This window comes from Oncorhynchus tshawytscha, linkage group LG04 (genome assembly GCF_018296145.1).
Source record: "Oncorhynchus tshawytscha isolate Ot180627B linkage group LG04, Otsh_v2.0, whole genome shotgun sequence".
NCBI classification, from domain to species: Eukaryota; Metazoa; Chordata; class Actinopteri; order Salmoniformes; family Salmonidae; genus Oncorhynchus; species Oncorhynchus tshawytscha.
In genome coordinates, this window is record NC_056432.1 from 75298339 (window position 1) to 75316361 (window position 18023).

The 18023-nt window shown below is 45.5% G+C and overlaps 1 protein-coding gene across 4 annotated transcripts in view; it reads left to right on the top strand.

The window, feature by feature from the left end:
* The window catches only part of LOC112237183 (protein unc-13 homolog C-like), a 261928-nt gene that overhangs the window by 196421 nt on the left and 47484 nt on the right, over window positions 1–18023 (top strand). For all 4 annotated transcript variants that reach the window (XM_042321233.1, XM_042321234.1, XM_042321232.1 and 1 more), the window contains 2 exons: window positions 3742–3889; window positions 16262–16354. In XM_042321233.1, coding sequence (XP_042177167.1) covers window positions 3742–3889; window positions 16262–16354 — 241 coding nt within the window. The remainder of the gene's footprint in view (window positions 1–3741; window positions 3890–16261; window positions 16355–18023) is intronic.

Below are 18023 nucleotides of genomic sequence, written 5' to 3' on the forward strand. Positions count from 1 at the left end.
AAAGACCTAAAGGAAGAGAGGGGGGAGAGAGAGACTAAAGGAAGAGAGGGGAAGAGAGGGGGAGAGAGACAGAGATACACAGGCTGAATGCAGGACTGATTAAAGACTTAAAGGAAGAGGGGGGAGAGGGGAGAGAGACTAACAGAGATACACAGGCTGAATGCAGGACTGATTAAAGACCTAAAGGAAGAGAGGGGGAGAGAGAGAGAGACTAGCAGAGATACACAGGCTGAATGCAGGACTGATTAAAGACCTAAAGGAAGAGAGGGGGGGGAAGAGATGGGGGAGAGAAAGGAAGAGAGAAGAGATGGGGGAGAGAGAGATACACAGGCTAACAGAGATACACAGGCTGAATGCAGGACTGATTAAAGACCTAAAGGAAGAGAGGGGGAAGAGAGGGGGAGAGAGACTGGGATACACAGGCTGAGAGGACTGATTAAAGACCTAAAGGAAGAGAGGGGAAGAGAGGGGGAGAGAGATAGCAGAGATAGGCTGAATGCAGGACTGATTAAAGACCTAAAGGAAGAGAGGGGGAGAGAGAGACTAAAGGAAGAGGGGGAGAGAGGGGAGAGAGACTAGCAGAGATACACAGGCTGAATGCAGGACTGATTAAAGACCTAAAGGAAGAGAGGGGGGAGAGGGGGAGAGAGACTAACAGAGATACACAGGCTGAATGCAGGACTGATTAAAGACCTAAAGGAAGAGAGGGGGAGAGAGACTAGCAGAGATACACAGGCTGAATGCAGGACTGGTTAAAGACTTTATGCCTTCAGTAATGAGGCATTAAAGACCTAAAGGAGAGATGGAGAGAGGGGGGAGAGACTGCAGAGATGGCTGAATGGGTGCACCTAAAGAAGAGAGGGGGAGGGGAAGATAGAGGAGAGACAGGCTGAATGCAGGACTGAGGGGAGGTAGAGAGAGAGGGGAAGAGGAGAGAGAGAGGGAAGAAGGCAGAGATACACAGGCTGAATGCAGGACTGATTAAAGAGAAATGGATAGGGAGGGAGAGAGGGATAGAGAGAGAAGGAAAGAGACAGAGAGAAAGAAATGGAGCAAAAAGGAATGGAATTCTGAAGAGGGAACATTTGTATGGTGTTAAATGGTTTGAGATAAATGTAATGCCGAAAAGCAAAACCAGTATAGAAATGACTGTGATTTTTCAGGTGGTGGTGAGATAATATGATACACATATCTGTGTATGTGACAAAAAATGTTTTGTTGTTGATGTTTTTGTTGGTGTTGTGTGGACTAGCTCTTGGAGTTGGTGTTGTGTGGACGAGCTCTTGGAGTTGGTGTTGTATGGACTAGCTCTTGGAGTTGTGTGGACTAGCTCTTGGAGTTGGTGTTGTATGGACTAGCTCTTGGAGTTGTGTGGACTAGCTCTTGGAGTTGGTGTTGTGTGGACTAGCTCTTGAAGTTGGTGTTGTATGGACTAGCTTTTGATGTTGTGTGGACTAGTTCTTGGAGTTGGTGTTGTGTGGACTAGCTCTTGAAGTTGGTGTTGTATGGACTAGCTCTTGATGTTGTGTGGACTAGCTCTTGGTGTTGTGTGGACTAGCTCTTGAAGTTGGTGTTGTGTGGACTAGCTCTTGGAGTTGGTGTTGTGTGGACTAGTTCTTGAAGTTGGTGTTGTGTGGACTAGCTCTTGGAGTTGGTGTTGTGTGGACTAGCTCTTGGAGTTGGTGTTGTGTGGACTAGCTCTTGGTGTTGTGTGGACTAGCTTGGTGTTGTGTGGACTAGCTCTTGAAGTTGGTGTTGTGTGGACTAGCTCTTGGAGTTGGTGTTGTGTGGACTAGCTCTTGAAGTTGGTGTTGTGTGGACTAGCTCTTGAAGTTGGTGTTGTGTGGACTAGCTCTTGAAGTTGGTGTTGTGTGGACTAGCTCTTGGAGTTGGTGTTGTGTGGACTAGCTCTTGGAGTTGGTGTTGTGTGGACTAGCTCTTGGAGTTGGTGTTGTGTGGACTAGCTCTTGAAGTTGGTTTTGTGTGGACTAGCTCTTGGAGTTGGTGTTGTGTGGACTAGCTCTTGGAGTTGGTGTTGTGTGGACTAGCTCTTGGAGTTGGTGTTGTGTGGGCTAGCTCTTGGAGTTGGTGTGGTGTGGGCTAGCTCTTGGAGTTGGTGTTGTGTGGGCTAGCTCTTGGTGTTGTGTGGACTAGATCTTGGAGTTGGTGTTGTGTGGGCTAGCTCTTGGTGTTGTGTGGACTAGCTCTTGGAGTTGGTGTTGTGTGGACTAGCTCTTGGAGTTGGTGTTGTGTTGGATATGTCTTTGATGGTTTCTCTGCCGTTCTTCCCTCATCAACACCTACGGTATCTTCAGAGTGAATCTGGGTTGTGCCTATTCTGCCGAGGCAGCAGAGCTACAGAGCTTAGTCCCAAATGACACTGTATGCCCTATGTAGGACACTACTTTTGATCAGAAGTAGTTTGCTATAGGTAATAGGATGTCATTTGGAACACAGAGCTACAGCGCTTAGGATCATTTACTCTGAGCAGCTTTGGCTCATTGACTCACCCACTGTTTTCAGTCTGTATCCGATATTCCATAATGCATCAGTGACTGGATTATATCTGAACATGACTTTCTTGTTCCAGAGCCAATGGAGGATGACCTATGAACTCATGAACTCCAGTGAGGTGGAGAGTGTGTGTGGGGGTGGAGTGTGTCTATGTGGCAGGACTTTAAGCAATTATCCTCTGTCTTAATGCAACAGTACAGAGTACATTTTTATTAGGCCTACTGCTGCCAGCCTGGATGAGCATACATAGTTATTACCTCTCCCACACAGTCTTCCACACAGTCTGGTCTGAAGATGTGAAAAGTACATTAACTCTGTACGTGTTCTATCTGGTCTGAGTGTACCCGAGTTTTATTGGTAACCTCACTCCTCAGATTGAAATGCCTTGAATTGCTAGCTTTTTCAGTGGTGTAGCTGGCTAAGGTGTTGTTGAGTGTTTGCGAGACAGAGGACCCGAGATCAAGTAGCAGATTTTAGGAGGGAGGAAGATGTATTGTTATACAAGCAGTTTGACAGCTGTTACATAAGCAAACATGCTTATTATCTCTCCCACACAGTCTCCTATACAGTCAGTCTGGTCAGAAGACTTAAAGGTACATGAACATGTATGTTTTCAATCTGATCTGAGGAACCAACAGTAAAATGAATATGGTGAATGAAGGCTTACCCAAGTAAACTTCAGCCCAGCTTTAACAAAAAGGGTAACCAGGTGCTCAACTGGGGGGACAATTCTAAAAAAGTATTCCTACCTCCAGGACACTTCAACAGGTGACTATCCCAGAAAAGAAAAAGGAACTGTCTGTCTGCATATATTTTTAATTTTTAATTTTACCTTTATTTAACCTGGCAAGTCAGTTAAAAACAAATTCTTCTTTTACAATGACGGTCTACCCAGACAAAACCCTCCCCTAATAACCCGGACAACGCTGGGACAATTGTGCGCCGCCCTATGGGACTCCCGATCACGGCCGGTTATGATACAGCCCGGGATCGAACCAGGGTCTGTAGTGACACCTTTAGCACTGACATGCAGTGCCTACGACCGCTGCGCCACTCTGGAGTCTTTTAACATACATATACAGCATCTTTGTTTTACGGGACAGACAAGCAAGCTAAATGTACTGACTATGTCTGTTCTCCTTCTGGTCTGAAGACTGAAGACAGTGAATAAAGTGGCTCTGACTTTCATTCTTTATTTTTTCCTTTCTCTTTCTCTCTTTTCCGTAGCAATATTTCCACGCCGGAGGAAACGGTCTGAAGAAGACGTTCCTTGAGAAGAGCCCTGACCTCAAGTCCCTCAAATACGCTCTGAGCCTTTACACACAGCCTACTGATGCCTTGATCAAGAAGTATATATGCACCCAAACCTCTCAAGGTAAGGACACTGAGCTAGTAGATATGCACCCAAACCTCTCAAGGTAAGGACACTGAGCTAGTAGATATGCAACCAAACCTCTCAAGGTAAGCACACTGAGCTAGTAGGTATGCAACCAAACCTCTCAAGGTAAACACTGAGCTAGTAGATATGCAACCAAACCTCTCAAGGTAAGGACACTGAGATAGTAGATATGCAACCAAACCTCTCAATGTAAACACTGAGCTAGTAGATATGCAACCAAACCTCTCAATGTAAACACTGAGCTAAACACTGAAACACTGAGCTAGTAGATATGATCTCAATGTAAACACTGAGCTAGTAGGTATGCAACAAACCTGAGCTAGTAGATATGCAACCAAACCTCTCAAGGTAAGGACACTGAGATAGTAGATATGCAACCAAACCTCTCAATGTAAACACTGAGCTAGTAGATATGCAACCAAACCTGTCAAGGTAAGGACACTGAGATAGTAGATATGCAACCAAACCTCTCAATGTAAACACTGAGCTAGTAGATATGCAACCAAACCTGTCAAGGTAAGGACACTGACCTAGTAGATATGCAACCAAACCTGTCAAGGTAAGGACACTGAGCTAGTAGATATGCAACCAAACCTGTCAAGGTAAGGACACTGAGATAGTAGATATGCAACCAAACCTCTCAAGGTAAACACTGAGCTAGTAGATATGCAACCAAACCTGTCAAGGTAAGGACACTGAACTAGTAGATATGCAACCAAACCTGTCAAGGTAAACACTGAACTAGTAGATATGCAACCAAACCTGTCAAGGTAAGGACACTGAACTAGTAGATTTGCAACCTAAGCTCTAAAGTTAAGGACACTTCCGCTAGTATATGCACCCTAATACACCCGAGTACACTTAATCTGTTTCCCCAAATGTCCCTGAAAGTTTCCAAATGTCCTCTCTAGAGGTTAGGGTTAGAGTTCAGGGTTTAGGTCAATTCCATTTCAGTCAATTCAGGAAGAAATTCCTCTTCCATTCTTACTCATAGAGAAGCATTGATGGAAATTGGAATTAGAACTTCAGTTAACTTCCTAACCCTGCTCACAGGAGGCTGGTTAGGGGAGGACGGCTCCAATTGATGACTGGAATGGGATGAAGGGAATTGTATCATGTGTTTGATGAGCTGGACACCATTCCATTTATTCCATTACAGCCATTACTATGAGCCCATCCTCCCCAATTAAGGTGCCACCAACCTCCTGTGACCCTGTGATAGTTATCCTTGCTTCTCTTACAGTGGGCTGCAGTGTTTTTCCATGTCAGCTTGGTTTCTCTTCAGTTTACCGTGTGAGATGGTTATTGCAGTAATTGCATTTGTCATCTACTGCCTCCTTCAATCCCTTTCTCTTTCTATTTTACTCCTGCTTCTCTCTCTTTCTCACTCACTCTTTTGCTCTCTTTCTCTCTCTGTCGCTCTCTCTCTCTGTCGCTCTCTCTCTCTCTGTCGCTCTCTCTTTGTTGCTCTCTCTTTGTCGCTCTCTCTCTCTGTCGCTCTCTCTCTCTCTTTCTCTCTCTCTCTCTCTCTTTCTCTCTCTGTCGCTCTCTCTCTGTCGCTCTCTTTGTTGCTCTCTCTTTGTCGCTCTCTCTCTCTGTCGCTTTCTCTCTCTGTCACTCTCTCTTTGCTGCTCTGTCTTTGTCGCTCTCTCTCTCTCTGTCGCTTTCTCTCTCTGTCACTCTCTCTTTGCTGCTCTGTCTGTCGCTCTCTCTCTCTCTGTCGCTTTCTCTCTCTGTCACTGTCTTTGTTGCTCTCTCTTTTCTGCTCGCTCTCTCTCTCCGTCGCTCTCTCTCTCTCTGTCGCTCTCTCTCTCTTTCGCTCTCTCTCTGTCCCAGTTCCATGCTGTTTTTTACTGTGTCTCTGTGGAAGTGTAGGTTTTCTGTTTTCTTAACAGAGTAGAGCTACCTGATGGTCTATCTAGGGCAGTGGGCACAAACTTTTTATAGTCCCGTACCCCTTCAAACCTCCAACTGCGTACCCCCTCTAGCACCAGGGTCAGCACACTCTCAAATGTTGTTTTTTGCCATCATTGTAAGCCTGCCACACACATACATTACAATACATTTATTAAAAATTAATGTTTAAGTTTACATACACTTAGGTTGGAGTCATTAATAAGTTTTCAACCACTCCACAAATTTCTTGTTAACAAACCATAGTTTTGGCAAGTCGGTTAGGACATCTACTTTATGCTTGACAGTCATTTTTCCAACAATTGTTTACAGGCAGATTATTTCACTTATAATTCACTGTATCACAATTCCAGTGGGTCAGAAGTTTACATACACTAAATTGACTGTGCCTTTAAACAGTTTGGAAAATTCCAGAAAATGATGTCATGGCTTTGAAGCTTCTGATAGGCTAATTGACATCATTTGAGTCAATTGGAGGCGTACCTGTGGATGTATTTCAAGGTCTACCTTCAAACTCAGTGCCTCTTTGCTTGACATCATGGGAAAATAAAAAGAAATCAGCCAAGACCTCAGAAATAAAATTGTAGACCTTCACAAGTCTGGTTCATCCTTGGGAGTGTGATGAAAGAAATAAAGGCTGAAAGAAATCATTATTTCTACCATTATCTCTACTGTTATTCTGACATTTCACATTCTTAAAATAAAGTGGTGATCCTATCTGACCCAAGACAGGGAATATTTACTAGGATTAAATGTCAGGAATTGTGAAAAACTAAGTTTAAATGTATTTGGCTATGTAAAATAGTGTATGCAAAATTCTGACTTCAATTGTATATACAGTACAAAATCCATGTGTACGTGTCGGCATATTGCGTATGCTATCGTGTGTGTGTATCCATTGGATGTGCTCGTGGAAGCAGAGCAGCTTGTGTCGTCGACAGGTGCAGGTGTAGTACTGCTGGTAGTAGCAGTACTACCAGTAGAGCTGGTATGTGTCTCTATGGACACGGGCCTTACTTTCTTTTTGTTTCTATGGGCCTTACCTGATTGGAGTAAATTAACCTGATTGGAGTAAACTAACAATCCTACCATCCCTAACCAGATTGAAGTAAACTAATGACCCTACCATCCCTAACCTGATTGGAGTAAACTAACGATCCTACCATCCCTAACTTGATTGGAGTAAACTAGCGATCCTACCATCCTAACCTGATTGGAGTAAACTAGCGATCCTACCATCCTAACCTGATTGGAGTAAACTAGCGATCCTACCATCCTAACATGACTGGAGTAAACTAACGATCCTACCATCCTAACATGACTGGAGTAAACTAACGATCCTACCATCCTAACATGATTGGAGTAAACTAACGATCCTACCATCCTAACATGATTGGAGTAAACAAACGATCCTACCATCCTAACCTTATTGGAGTAAACTAACGATCCTACCATCCTAACCTGATTGGAGTAAACTAACGATCTTACCATCCTAACCTTATTGGAGTAAACTAACGATCCTACCATCCTAACCTGATTGGAGTAAACTAACGATCCTACCATCCTAACATGATTGGAGTAAACTAACGATCCTACCATCCTAACATGATTGGAGTAAACTAACGATCCTACCATCCTAACCTTATTGGAGTAAACTAACGATCCTACCATCCTAACCTTATTGGAGTAAACTAACGATCCTACCATCCTAACCTGATTGGAGTAAACTAACGATTCTACCATCCTAACATGATTGGAGTAAACTAACGATCCTACCATCCTAACCTGATTGGAGTAAACTAACGATCCTACCATCCTAACATGATTGGAGTAAACTAACAATCCTACCATCCTAACGTGATTAGAGTAAACTAACGATCCTACCATCCTAACCTGATTGGAGTAAACTAACGATCCTACCATCCTAACCTGATTGGAGTAAACTAACGGACAATAAATATTCTACTGCAACAGCTATTTTAACTCCCATCTACAGTACCTGTAGTTAAATAATTATACATACATTTCTAATTTCTTCTTTCTTCAAGTGCTGGATTTTCACCCACAGCGGCCAATCCACCATTCATTCTGATCTTAACTCCAACCCTCCGTTGTCCACAGAACAACCCATCTTTCCCAGTATAACGCCATTTTAATATTTCCTTTTGCAATAAATCCCTCCATGTTACGCTGATGTAGAACATTTCTACTGATATTGTACTAAAAAGACTAGAATGATATTTCTCATTGACTGATGGTGGTTTTTCAGATCTCCTAACAATACAGTTTGCAGTTCCATCTGAACCCTGATATTATGACATAACAATCATTCCTGGACCTGACTCCAAAAGCAAGCCACAGATAGACAGTACCAGAAAATATATTCTATTGATTATGTTTCCTCGTGACAGAGTCTGCACAAGGATGACTGTTCAATGCTCTCTCTCTCTCTCTCTCTCTCTCTCTCTCTCTCCCTCTCTCCCCCTCTCTCTCTCCCTCTCTCTCCCTCTCTCTCTCTCCCTCTCTCTCTCCCTCTCTCTCTCTCTCTCTCTCTCTCTCTCTCTCCCTCTCTCTCCCTCTTTCTCTCTCTCTCTCTCCCCCTCTCTCTCTCTCTCTCTCTCTCTCTCCTCTCTCCCTCTCTCTCTCCTTCTCTCTCCGTTCATCAGCTCCTACTCTAATAACCTCTGCTTGTTTGGCAACATATTGATAAGACATCGTATCAGGCTGTTAATGACACAACAGACACACAAACAACAGTACAAATATGTCTACAGTATGTTACTACCCGCAAATCTTGCCCTCTATCTATGTTACTACCCCCACGTCTGGCCCTCTGTCTGTGTTACTACCCACACGTCTGAACCTCTGTCTGTGTTACTACCCCCACGTCTGGCCCTCTATCTATGTTACTACCCCCACGTCTGGCCCTCTGTCTGTGTTACTACCCACACGTCTGAACCTCTGTCTGTGTTAGTACCCCCACTTCTAGCCCTCTGTCTGTGTTAGTACCCCCACGTCTGGCCCTCTGTCTGTGTTACTACCCCCACATCTGGCCCTCTGTCTGTGTTACTACCCCCACTTCTGGCCCTCTGCCTGTGTTACTACCCCCACTTCTGGGCCTCTGTCTATGTTACTCTCCCCACATCTGGCCCTCTGTCTATGTTACTACCCCCACTTCTGGCCCTCTGTCTATGTTACTATCCCCACGTCTGGCTGTTCTGTCTGTGTTACTACCCCCACATCTGGCCCTCTGTCTATGTTACTATCCCCACTTCTGGCCCTCTGTCTGTGTTACTACCCCCACGTCTGGCTGTTCTGTCTATGTTACTACCCCCACGTATGGCTGTTCTGTCTGTTTTACTACCCACACGTCTGGCTGTTCTGTCTGTGTTACTACCCCCACTTCTGACCCTCGTCTGTGTTACTACCCCCACATCTGGCCCTCTGTCTGTGTTACTACCCCCACTTCTGGCCCTCTGCCTGTGTTACTACCCCCACTTCTGGCCCTCTGTCTATGTTACTCTCCCCACATCTGGCCCTCTGTCTATGTTACTACCCCCACTTCTGGCCCTCTGTCTATGTTACTATCCCCACGTCTGGCTGTTCTGTCTGTGTTACTATCCCCACGTCTGGCTGTTCTGTCTATGTTACTATCCCCACTTCTGGCCCTCTGTCTATGTTACTACCCCCACGTCTGGCTGTTCTGTCTATGTTACTACCCCCACGTATGGCTGTTCTGTCTGTTTTACTACCCACACGTCTGGCTGTTCTGTCTGTGTTACTACCCCCACTTCTGACCCTCGTCTGTGTTACTACCCCCACTTCTGGCCCTCTGTCTGTGTTAGTACCCCACGTCTGGCCATCTGTCTGTGTTACTACCCCTTGTCTGGCCCTCTGTCTGTGTTACTACCCCCATGTCTGGCCCTCTGTCTGTGTTACTACCCCCATGTCTGGCTGTTCTGTCTGTGTTACTACCCCCACTTCTGGCTGTTCTGTCTATGTTACTACCCCCACTTCTGGCCCTCTGCCTGTGTTACTACCCCCACTTCTGGCCCTCTGTCTGTGTTACTATCCCCACTTCTGGCTGTTCTGTCTGTGTTACTACCCCCACGTCTGGCTGTTCTGTCTATGTTACAATCCCCACTTCTGACCCTCTGTCTATGTTACTCTCCCCACATCTGGCCCTCTGTCTATGTTACTACCCCCACTTCTGACCCTCTGTCTGTGTTACTATCCCCATGTCTGGCTGTTCTGTCTGTGTTACTACCCCCACATCTGGCCCTCTGTCTATGTTACTATCCCCACTTCTGGCCCTCTGTCTGTGTTACTATCCCCACGTCTGGCTGTTCTGTCTGTGTTACTACCCCCACATCTGGCCCTCTGTCTATGTTACTATCCCCACTTCCGGCCCTCTGTCTGTGTTACTATCCCCACGTCTGGCTGTTCTGTCTGTGTTACTACCCCCACGTCTGGCTGTTCTGTCTGTGTTACTACCCCCACGTCTGGCTGTTATGTCTATGTTACTATCCCCACTTCTGGCCGTCTGTGTTACTACCCCCACGTCTGGCTGTTCTGTCTGTGTTACTACCCCCACGTCTGGCTGTTCTGTTTATGCTACTACCCTCAAGTCTGGCTGTTTTGTTATGTTACTACCCCCACGTCTGGCCATCTGTCTATGTTACTACCCCCACGTCTGGCTGTTCTGTCTGTTTTACTACCCACACGTCTGGCCCTCTGTCTGTGTTACTACCCCTACTTCTGGCTGCTCTGTCTATGTTACTACCCCCATGTCTGGCTGTTCTGTCTGTTTTACTATCCACACGTCTGGCTGTTCTGTCTATGTTACTACCCTCACATCTGGCTGTTCTGTCTGTTTTACTACCCCCACGTCTGGCCATCTGTCTATGTTACTACCCCCACGTCTGGCTGTTCTGTCTGTTTTACTACCCCCACGTCTGGCCCTCTGTCTATGTTACTACACCCACATCTGGCTGTTCTGTCTGTTTTACTACCCCCACGTCTGGCCATCTGTCTATGTTACTACCCCCACGTCTGGCTGTTCTGTCTGTTTTACTACCCCCACGTCTGGCTGTTCTGTCTGTTTTACTAACCCCACGTCTGGCCCTCTGTCTATGTTACTACCCCCACGTCTGGCCTTCTGTCTGTGTTACTACCCCCACTTCTGGCTGTTCTGTCTATGTTACTACCCCCACGTCTGGCCCTCTGTCTGTGTTACTACCCCCACGTCTGTCTGTTCTGTCTGTGTTACTACCCCCACGTCTGGCTGTTCTGTCTGTGTTACTACCCCCACTTCTGACCCTCTCTCTGTACTACTACCCCCACATCTGGCCCTCTGTCTGTGTTACTACCCCCATGTCTGGCCCTCTGTCTGTGTTACTACCCCTACTTCTGGCTGCTCTGTCTGTTTTACTAACCCCACGTCTGGCCCTCTGTCTATGTTACTACCCCCACTTCTGGCTGTTCTGTCTATGTTACTACCCCCACGTCTGGCCTTCTGTCTATGTTACTACCCCCCACGTCCGGCCCTCTGTCTGTGTTACTACCCCCACGTCTGGCTGTTCTGTCTATGTTTCTACCCCCCACGTCTGGCTGTTCTGTCTATGTTACTACCCCCACGTCTGGCTGTTCTGTCTATGTTTCTACCCCCACGTCTGGCTGTTCTGTCTATGTTACTACCCCCACGTCTGGCTGTTCTGTCTGTGTTACTACCACGTCTGGCTGTCCTGTCTATGTTACTACCCCCACGTCTGGCTGTTCTGTCTATGTTTCTACCCCCACGTCTGGCTGTTCTGTCTATGTTACTACCCCCACGTCTGGCTGTTCTGTCTGTTTTACTACCCCCACGTCTGGCTGTTCTGTCTGTTTTACTACCCCCCACGTCTGGCCCTCTGTCTATGTTACTACCCCCACATCTGGCTGTTCTGTCTGTTTTACTACCCCCACGTCTGGCTATCTGTCTATGTTACTACCCCCACGTCTGGCTGTTCTGTCTGTTTTACTACCCCCACGTCTGGCTGTTCTGTCTGTTTTACTAACCCCACGTCTGGCCCTCTGTCTATGTTACTACCCCCACGTCTGGCCTTCTGTCTGTGTTACTACCCCCACTTCTGGCTGTTCTGTCTATGTTACTACCCCCACGTCTGGCCCTCTGTCTGTGTTACTACCCCCACGTCTGGCTGTTCTGTCTGTGTTACTACCCCCACGTCTGGCTGTTCTGTCTGTTTTACTACCCACACGTCTGGCTGTTCTGTCTGTGTTACTACCCCCACTTCTGACCCTCTGTCTGTACTACTACCCCCACATCTGGCCCTCTGTCTGTGTTACTACCCCCATGTCTGGCCCTCTGTCTGTGTTACTACCCCTACTTCTGGCTGCTCTGTCTGTTTTACTAACCCCACGTCTGGCCCTCTGTCTATGTTACTACCCCCACTTCTGGCTGTTCTGTCTATGTTACTACCCCCACGTCTGGCCTTCTGTCTATGTTACTACCCCCACGTCCGGCCCTCTGTCTGTGTTACTACCCCCCACGTCTGGCTGTTCTGTCTGTTTTACTACCCCCATGTCTGGCTGTTCTGTTATGTTACTACCCCCATGCCTGGCTGATCTGTTATGTTACTACCCCCACATCTGGCTGTTCTGTCTATGTTACTACCCCCACGTCTGGCTGTTCTGTCTGTGTTACTACCACGTCTGGCTGTCCTGTCTATGTTACTACCCCCACGTCTGGCTGTTCTGTCTATGTTTCTACCCCCACGTCTGGCTGTTCTGTCTATGTTACTACCCCCACGTCTGGCTGTTCTGTCTGTTTTACTACCCACACGTCTGGCTGTTCTGTCTATGTTACTACCCCCATGTCTGGCTGTTCTGTCTATGCTACTACCCTCAAGTCTGGCTGTTTTGTTATGTTACTACCTCCACGTCTGGCTATTCTGTCTGTTTTACTTCCCCTATGTCTGGCTGTTCTGTTATGTTACTACCCCCACGCCTGGCTGGTCTGTTATGTTACTACCCCCACGTCTGGCTGTTCTGTTATGTTACTACCCCCACGCCTGGCTGGTCTGTTATGTTACTACCCCCACGTCTGGCTGTTCTGTCTATGTTACTACCCCTACGTCTGGCTGTTCTATTTATGTTACTACCCCCACGTCTGGCTGTTCTGTCTATGTTTCTACCCCTACGTCTAGCTGTTCTGTCTATGTTACTACCCCCCACGTCTGGCTGTTCTGTCTATGTTTCTACCCCTACATCTGTCTGTTCTGTTTGTGTTACTACCCCCTGTGTCTGGCTGTTCTGTCTATGTTACTACCCCTACGTCTGGCTGTTCTGTCTGTGTCCATGTTTCTGTCTCTTTGTCGCTCTGTCTCTCTGTCTGGCTGTCTCTCTCTCACACCCTTCTTTCTCCTCCTCCTCTCTCTTGTTCATCTCTATCACTCTCTTACCCCCTCTCCTCGTCTCTATTTCTCTCTCCCTCCCTCTCTTTCACCCCCGCTCTCTCCCTTTCTCCCTCCTGGGTCTGTCATTGAGTGCACCTCCATATTTAATGTGTGTTTGTTCTCTGCTCCAGAGAGGGTAGTGGTCCTAAATGGTTGGAGTCCCCGTGTAGGGCAGCACTTTGCATTACCATTGTGTGTGTGTGTGTGTGTGTGTGTGTGTGTGTGTGTGTGTGTGTGTGTGTGTGTGTGTGTGTGTGTGTGTGTGTGTGTGTGTGTGTGTGTGTGTGTGTGTGTACTTCTGTTCCATTCTGTTCTGTTCTTTTACTCAGAGCTTAATGCATTTATCTACAGCTCCATGTGTTGTTTTGTTTTCTCTGTAGCTTGTTTTTCTTTTGTCACTGGTTTCCAGAGACCCCTACTTCTCAGAGTGACACAGGAGGAAGTGGAGTGAGTCATTCACTTCATGTTGCAGTTTATGTTTCAGTCACTACCACAGGGGTTTCTCTACCTTTCTGGATCAGTGTGTGTGTAACCTTATTTGAGATGCAGTGTTTCTGTCTTTTTGACTCTCTGTCTCACCTTTTCTCGCTCTCTGTCTCACCTTTTCTCTCTCCCTGTCTCTCCTTTTCTCTCTCTCTCTCCTTTTCTCTCTCTCTGTCTCTCTCTCTTTTCTCTCTCTCTCTTTTTCTCTCTCTCTCCTTTTCTCTCTCTCTGTCTCCCTCTCTCTTTTCTCTCTCTCTCCTTTTCTCTCTTTTTCTCTCTCTCCTTTTCTCTCTCTCTGTCTCTCTCTCTTTTCTCTCTCTCCTTTTCTCTCTCTCTGTCTCTCTCTCTTTTTCTCTCTCTCTCTCTTTTTTTCTCTCTCTCTGTCTCCTCTCTGTCTCCCTTTCTTTTCTCTCTCTCTCCTTTTCTCTCTTTTTCTCTCTCTCCTTTTCTCTCTCTGTCTCTCTCTCTTTTTCTCTCTCTCCTTTTCTCTCTCTCTGTCGCTCTCTCTTTTCTCTCTCTCTCTTTTTCTCCCTCTCTCTTTTCTCTCTCTCCCCTTTTCTCTCTTTTTCTCTCTCTCCTTTTCTCTCTCTCTGTCTCTCCCCTCTGACTCTCTTACAACATGTGGTTGTGATGAGTAGCAGGTCATTGCAGTTGATGATTCTCTCTCTCACTCTCTCTCTTTTTCTCTCCCTTTCAATTCAATTCAAGGGGCTTTATTGGCATGGGAAACATGTGTTAACATTACCAAAGCAAGTGAGGCAGATAATATACAAAAGTGAAATTAACAATACATATTAACACTAAACATTACACATACAGAAGTTTCAAAACAATGAAGACATTACAAATGTCATATTATATATATATACAGTGTTGTAACAATGTACAAATGGTTAAAGTACACAAGGGGAAATAAATAAGGGTTGTATTTACAATGGTGTTTGTTCTTCACTGGTTGCCCTTTTCTTGTGGCAACAAGTCACAAATCTTGCTGCTGTGATGGCACACTGTGGAATTTCACCCAGTACGTATGGGAGTTTATCAAAATTGGGTTTGTTTTCGAATTCGTAGTGGATCTGTGTAATCTGAGGGAAATATGTCTCTCTAATATGGTCATACATTGGACAGGAGGTTAGGAAGTGCAGCTCAGTTTCCACCTCATTTTGTGGGCAGTGTGCACATAGCCTGTCTTCTCTTGAGAGCCATGTCTGCCTACGGCGGCCTTTCTCAATAGCAAGGCTATGCTCACTGAGTCTGTACATAGTCAAAGCTTTCCTTAATTTTGGGTCAGTCACAGTGGTCAGGTATTCTGCCGCTGTGTACTCTCTGTGTAGGGCCAAATAGCATTCTAGTTTGCTCTGTTTTTTTTGTTAATTCTTTCCAATGTGTCAAGTAATTATCTTTTTGTTTTCTCATTATTTGCTTGGGTCTAATTGTGCTGCTGTCCTGGGGCTCTGTCGGGTGTGTTTGTGTTTGTGAACAGAGCCCCAGGACCAGATTGCTTAGGGGACTCTTCTCCAGGTTCATCTCTCTGTAGGTGATGGCTTTGTTATGGAAGGTTTGAGAATCGCTTCCTTTTAGGTGGTTGTAGAATTTAACGGCTATTTTCTGGATTTTGATAATTAGTGGGTATCGGCCTAATTCTGCTCTGCATGCATTATTTGGTGTTCTACGTTGTACACGGAGGATATTTTTGCAGAATTCTGCATGCAGAGTCTCAATTTGGTGTTCATCCCATTTTGTGAAATCTTGGTTGGTGAGCAGCAATGGACTCTATGACTGATTCAAGTATTTTTAGCCAGATCCTAATTGGTATGTTGAATTTTATGTTCCTTTTGATGGCATAGAATGCCCTTCTTGCCTTGTCTCTCAGATCGTTCACAGCTTTGTGGAAGTTACCTGTGACGCTGACGTTTAGGCCAAGGTATGTATCGTTTTTTGTGTGCTCTAGGGCAATGGCGTCTAGATGGAATTTGTATTTGTGGTCCTGGCGACTGGACATTTTTTGGAACACCATTATTTTGGTCTTACTGAGATTTACTGTCAGGGCCCAGGTCTGGCAGAATCTGTGCAGAATATCTAGGTGCTGCTGTAGGCCCTCCTTGGTTGGTGACAGAAGCACCAGATCATCAGCAAACAGTAGACATTTGATTTCAGATTCTAGTAGGGTGAGGCCGGGTGCTGCAGACTTTTCATTGATAAATATGTTGAAGAGGGTGGGGCTTAAGCTGCATCCCTGTCTCACCCCTCACTCTCTCACTCTCCTCATCTCTTCCCCTCTTTCTCTCCCTCTCTCTCTCCTATTCCTCCTCTCTCCTTCTCTCTCCTCTCTCTCTCTGACGGTAGTCTTGTATGGTGATCTCCAGGTGAGGTCTCAATGTGCTCTCTCTCCTCCTCTCTCTCTCTCTCTCTCCTCCTCCTACTCCTCCTCCTCCTCTCTCTCTCTCTCTCTCTCTCTCTCTCTCTCTTACAGTAGTGTTGTGTCGTTGTTCTGCAGGTCAGTCTACCGACAGCTCCGTGGGGGAGGTGTCCATGCAGGTGGATCTCATCTCTCACCCTGGCACTGGAGAGCACAAAGTCAACGTGAAGGGTGAGACACACACACACAAGCACTCGCACATGCCATTCCTATACACAAACACACAGAGGAGGAAAGCTGAAACTGTGAAACAATTAAACCTCACTTTACCCATTAGATAAGAACATTACAACAACGATTTATCATTCTTAGTCAAATCTATTCATACCTGTAATGTTCACAGAGGAACCACTGGGAAGAAACATGGATAGTTGGATGTAGTTGTAGGCTAATGTTAAGCTGTGGTCATTATCAGATAGAATGCTGCTACACTGTGTCCTACTTGAAACCCTATACTACAGAACACTAGTCCGTCAGAGACCAGCGGTTAAAACCTTATTTTACAGAACACTAGTCCGTCAGAGACCAGCGGTTAAAACCTTATTTTACAGAACACTAGTCCGGTTAAAACCTTATTTTACAGAACACTAGTCCGTCAGAGACCAGCGGTTACGGTTAAAACCTTATTTTACAGAACACTAGTCCGTCAGAGACCAGCGGTTAAAACCTTATTTTACAGAACACTAGTCCGTCAGAGACCAACGGTTAAAACCTTATTTTACAGAACACTAGTCCGTCAGAGACCAACGGTTAAAACCTTATTTTACAGAACACTAGTCCGTCAGAGACCAACGGTTAAAACCTTATTTTACAGAACACTAGTCCGTCAGAGACCAGCGGTTAAAACCTTATTTTACAGAACACTAGTCCGTCAGAGACCAACGGTTAAAACCTTATTTTACAGAACACTAGTCCGTCAGAGACCAGCGGTTAAAACCTTATTTTACAGAACACTAGTCCGTCAGAGACCAACGGTTTAAACCTTATTTTACAGAACACTAGTCCGTCAGAGACCAAAGGTTTAAACCTTATTTTACAGAACACTAGTCAGTCAGAGACCAGCAGTTTAAACCTTATTTTACAGAACACTAGTCAGTCAGAGACCAGCAGTTAAAACCTTATTTTACAGAACACTAGTCAGAGACCAGCGGTTTAAACCTTATTTTACAGAACACTAGTCCGTCAGAGACCAGCAGTTTAAACCTTATTTTACAGAACACTAGTCAGTCAGAGACCAGCAGTTTAAACCTTATTTTACAGAACACTAGTCAGTCAGAGACCAGCAGTTACCATTTTACAGAACACTAGTCAGTTTAAACCTTATTTTACAGAACACTAGTCAGTCAGAGACCAGCAGTTAAAACCTTATTTTACAGAACACTAGTCAGTCAGAGACCAGCAGTTTAAACCTTATTTTACAGAACACTAGTCAGTCAGAGACCAGCAGTTAAAACCTTATTTTACAGAACACTAGTCAGTCAGACCAGCAGTTTAAACCTTATTTTACAGAACACTAGTCAGTCAGAGACCAGCAGTTTAAACCTTATTTTACAGAACACTAGTCAGTCAGAGACCAGCAGTTTAAACCTTATTTTACAGAACACTAGTCAGACAGAGAGACCAGCAGTTTAAACCTTATTTTACAGAACACTAGTCAGTCAGACACCAGCAGTTTAAACCTTATTTTACAGAACACTAGTCAGACAGAGACCAGCAGTTTAAACCTTATTTTACAGAACACTAGTCAGTCAAACCAGCAGTTTAAACCTTATTTTACAGAACACTAGTCAGTCAGAGACCAGCAGTTTAAACCTTATTTTACAGAACACTAGTCAGTCAG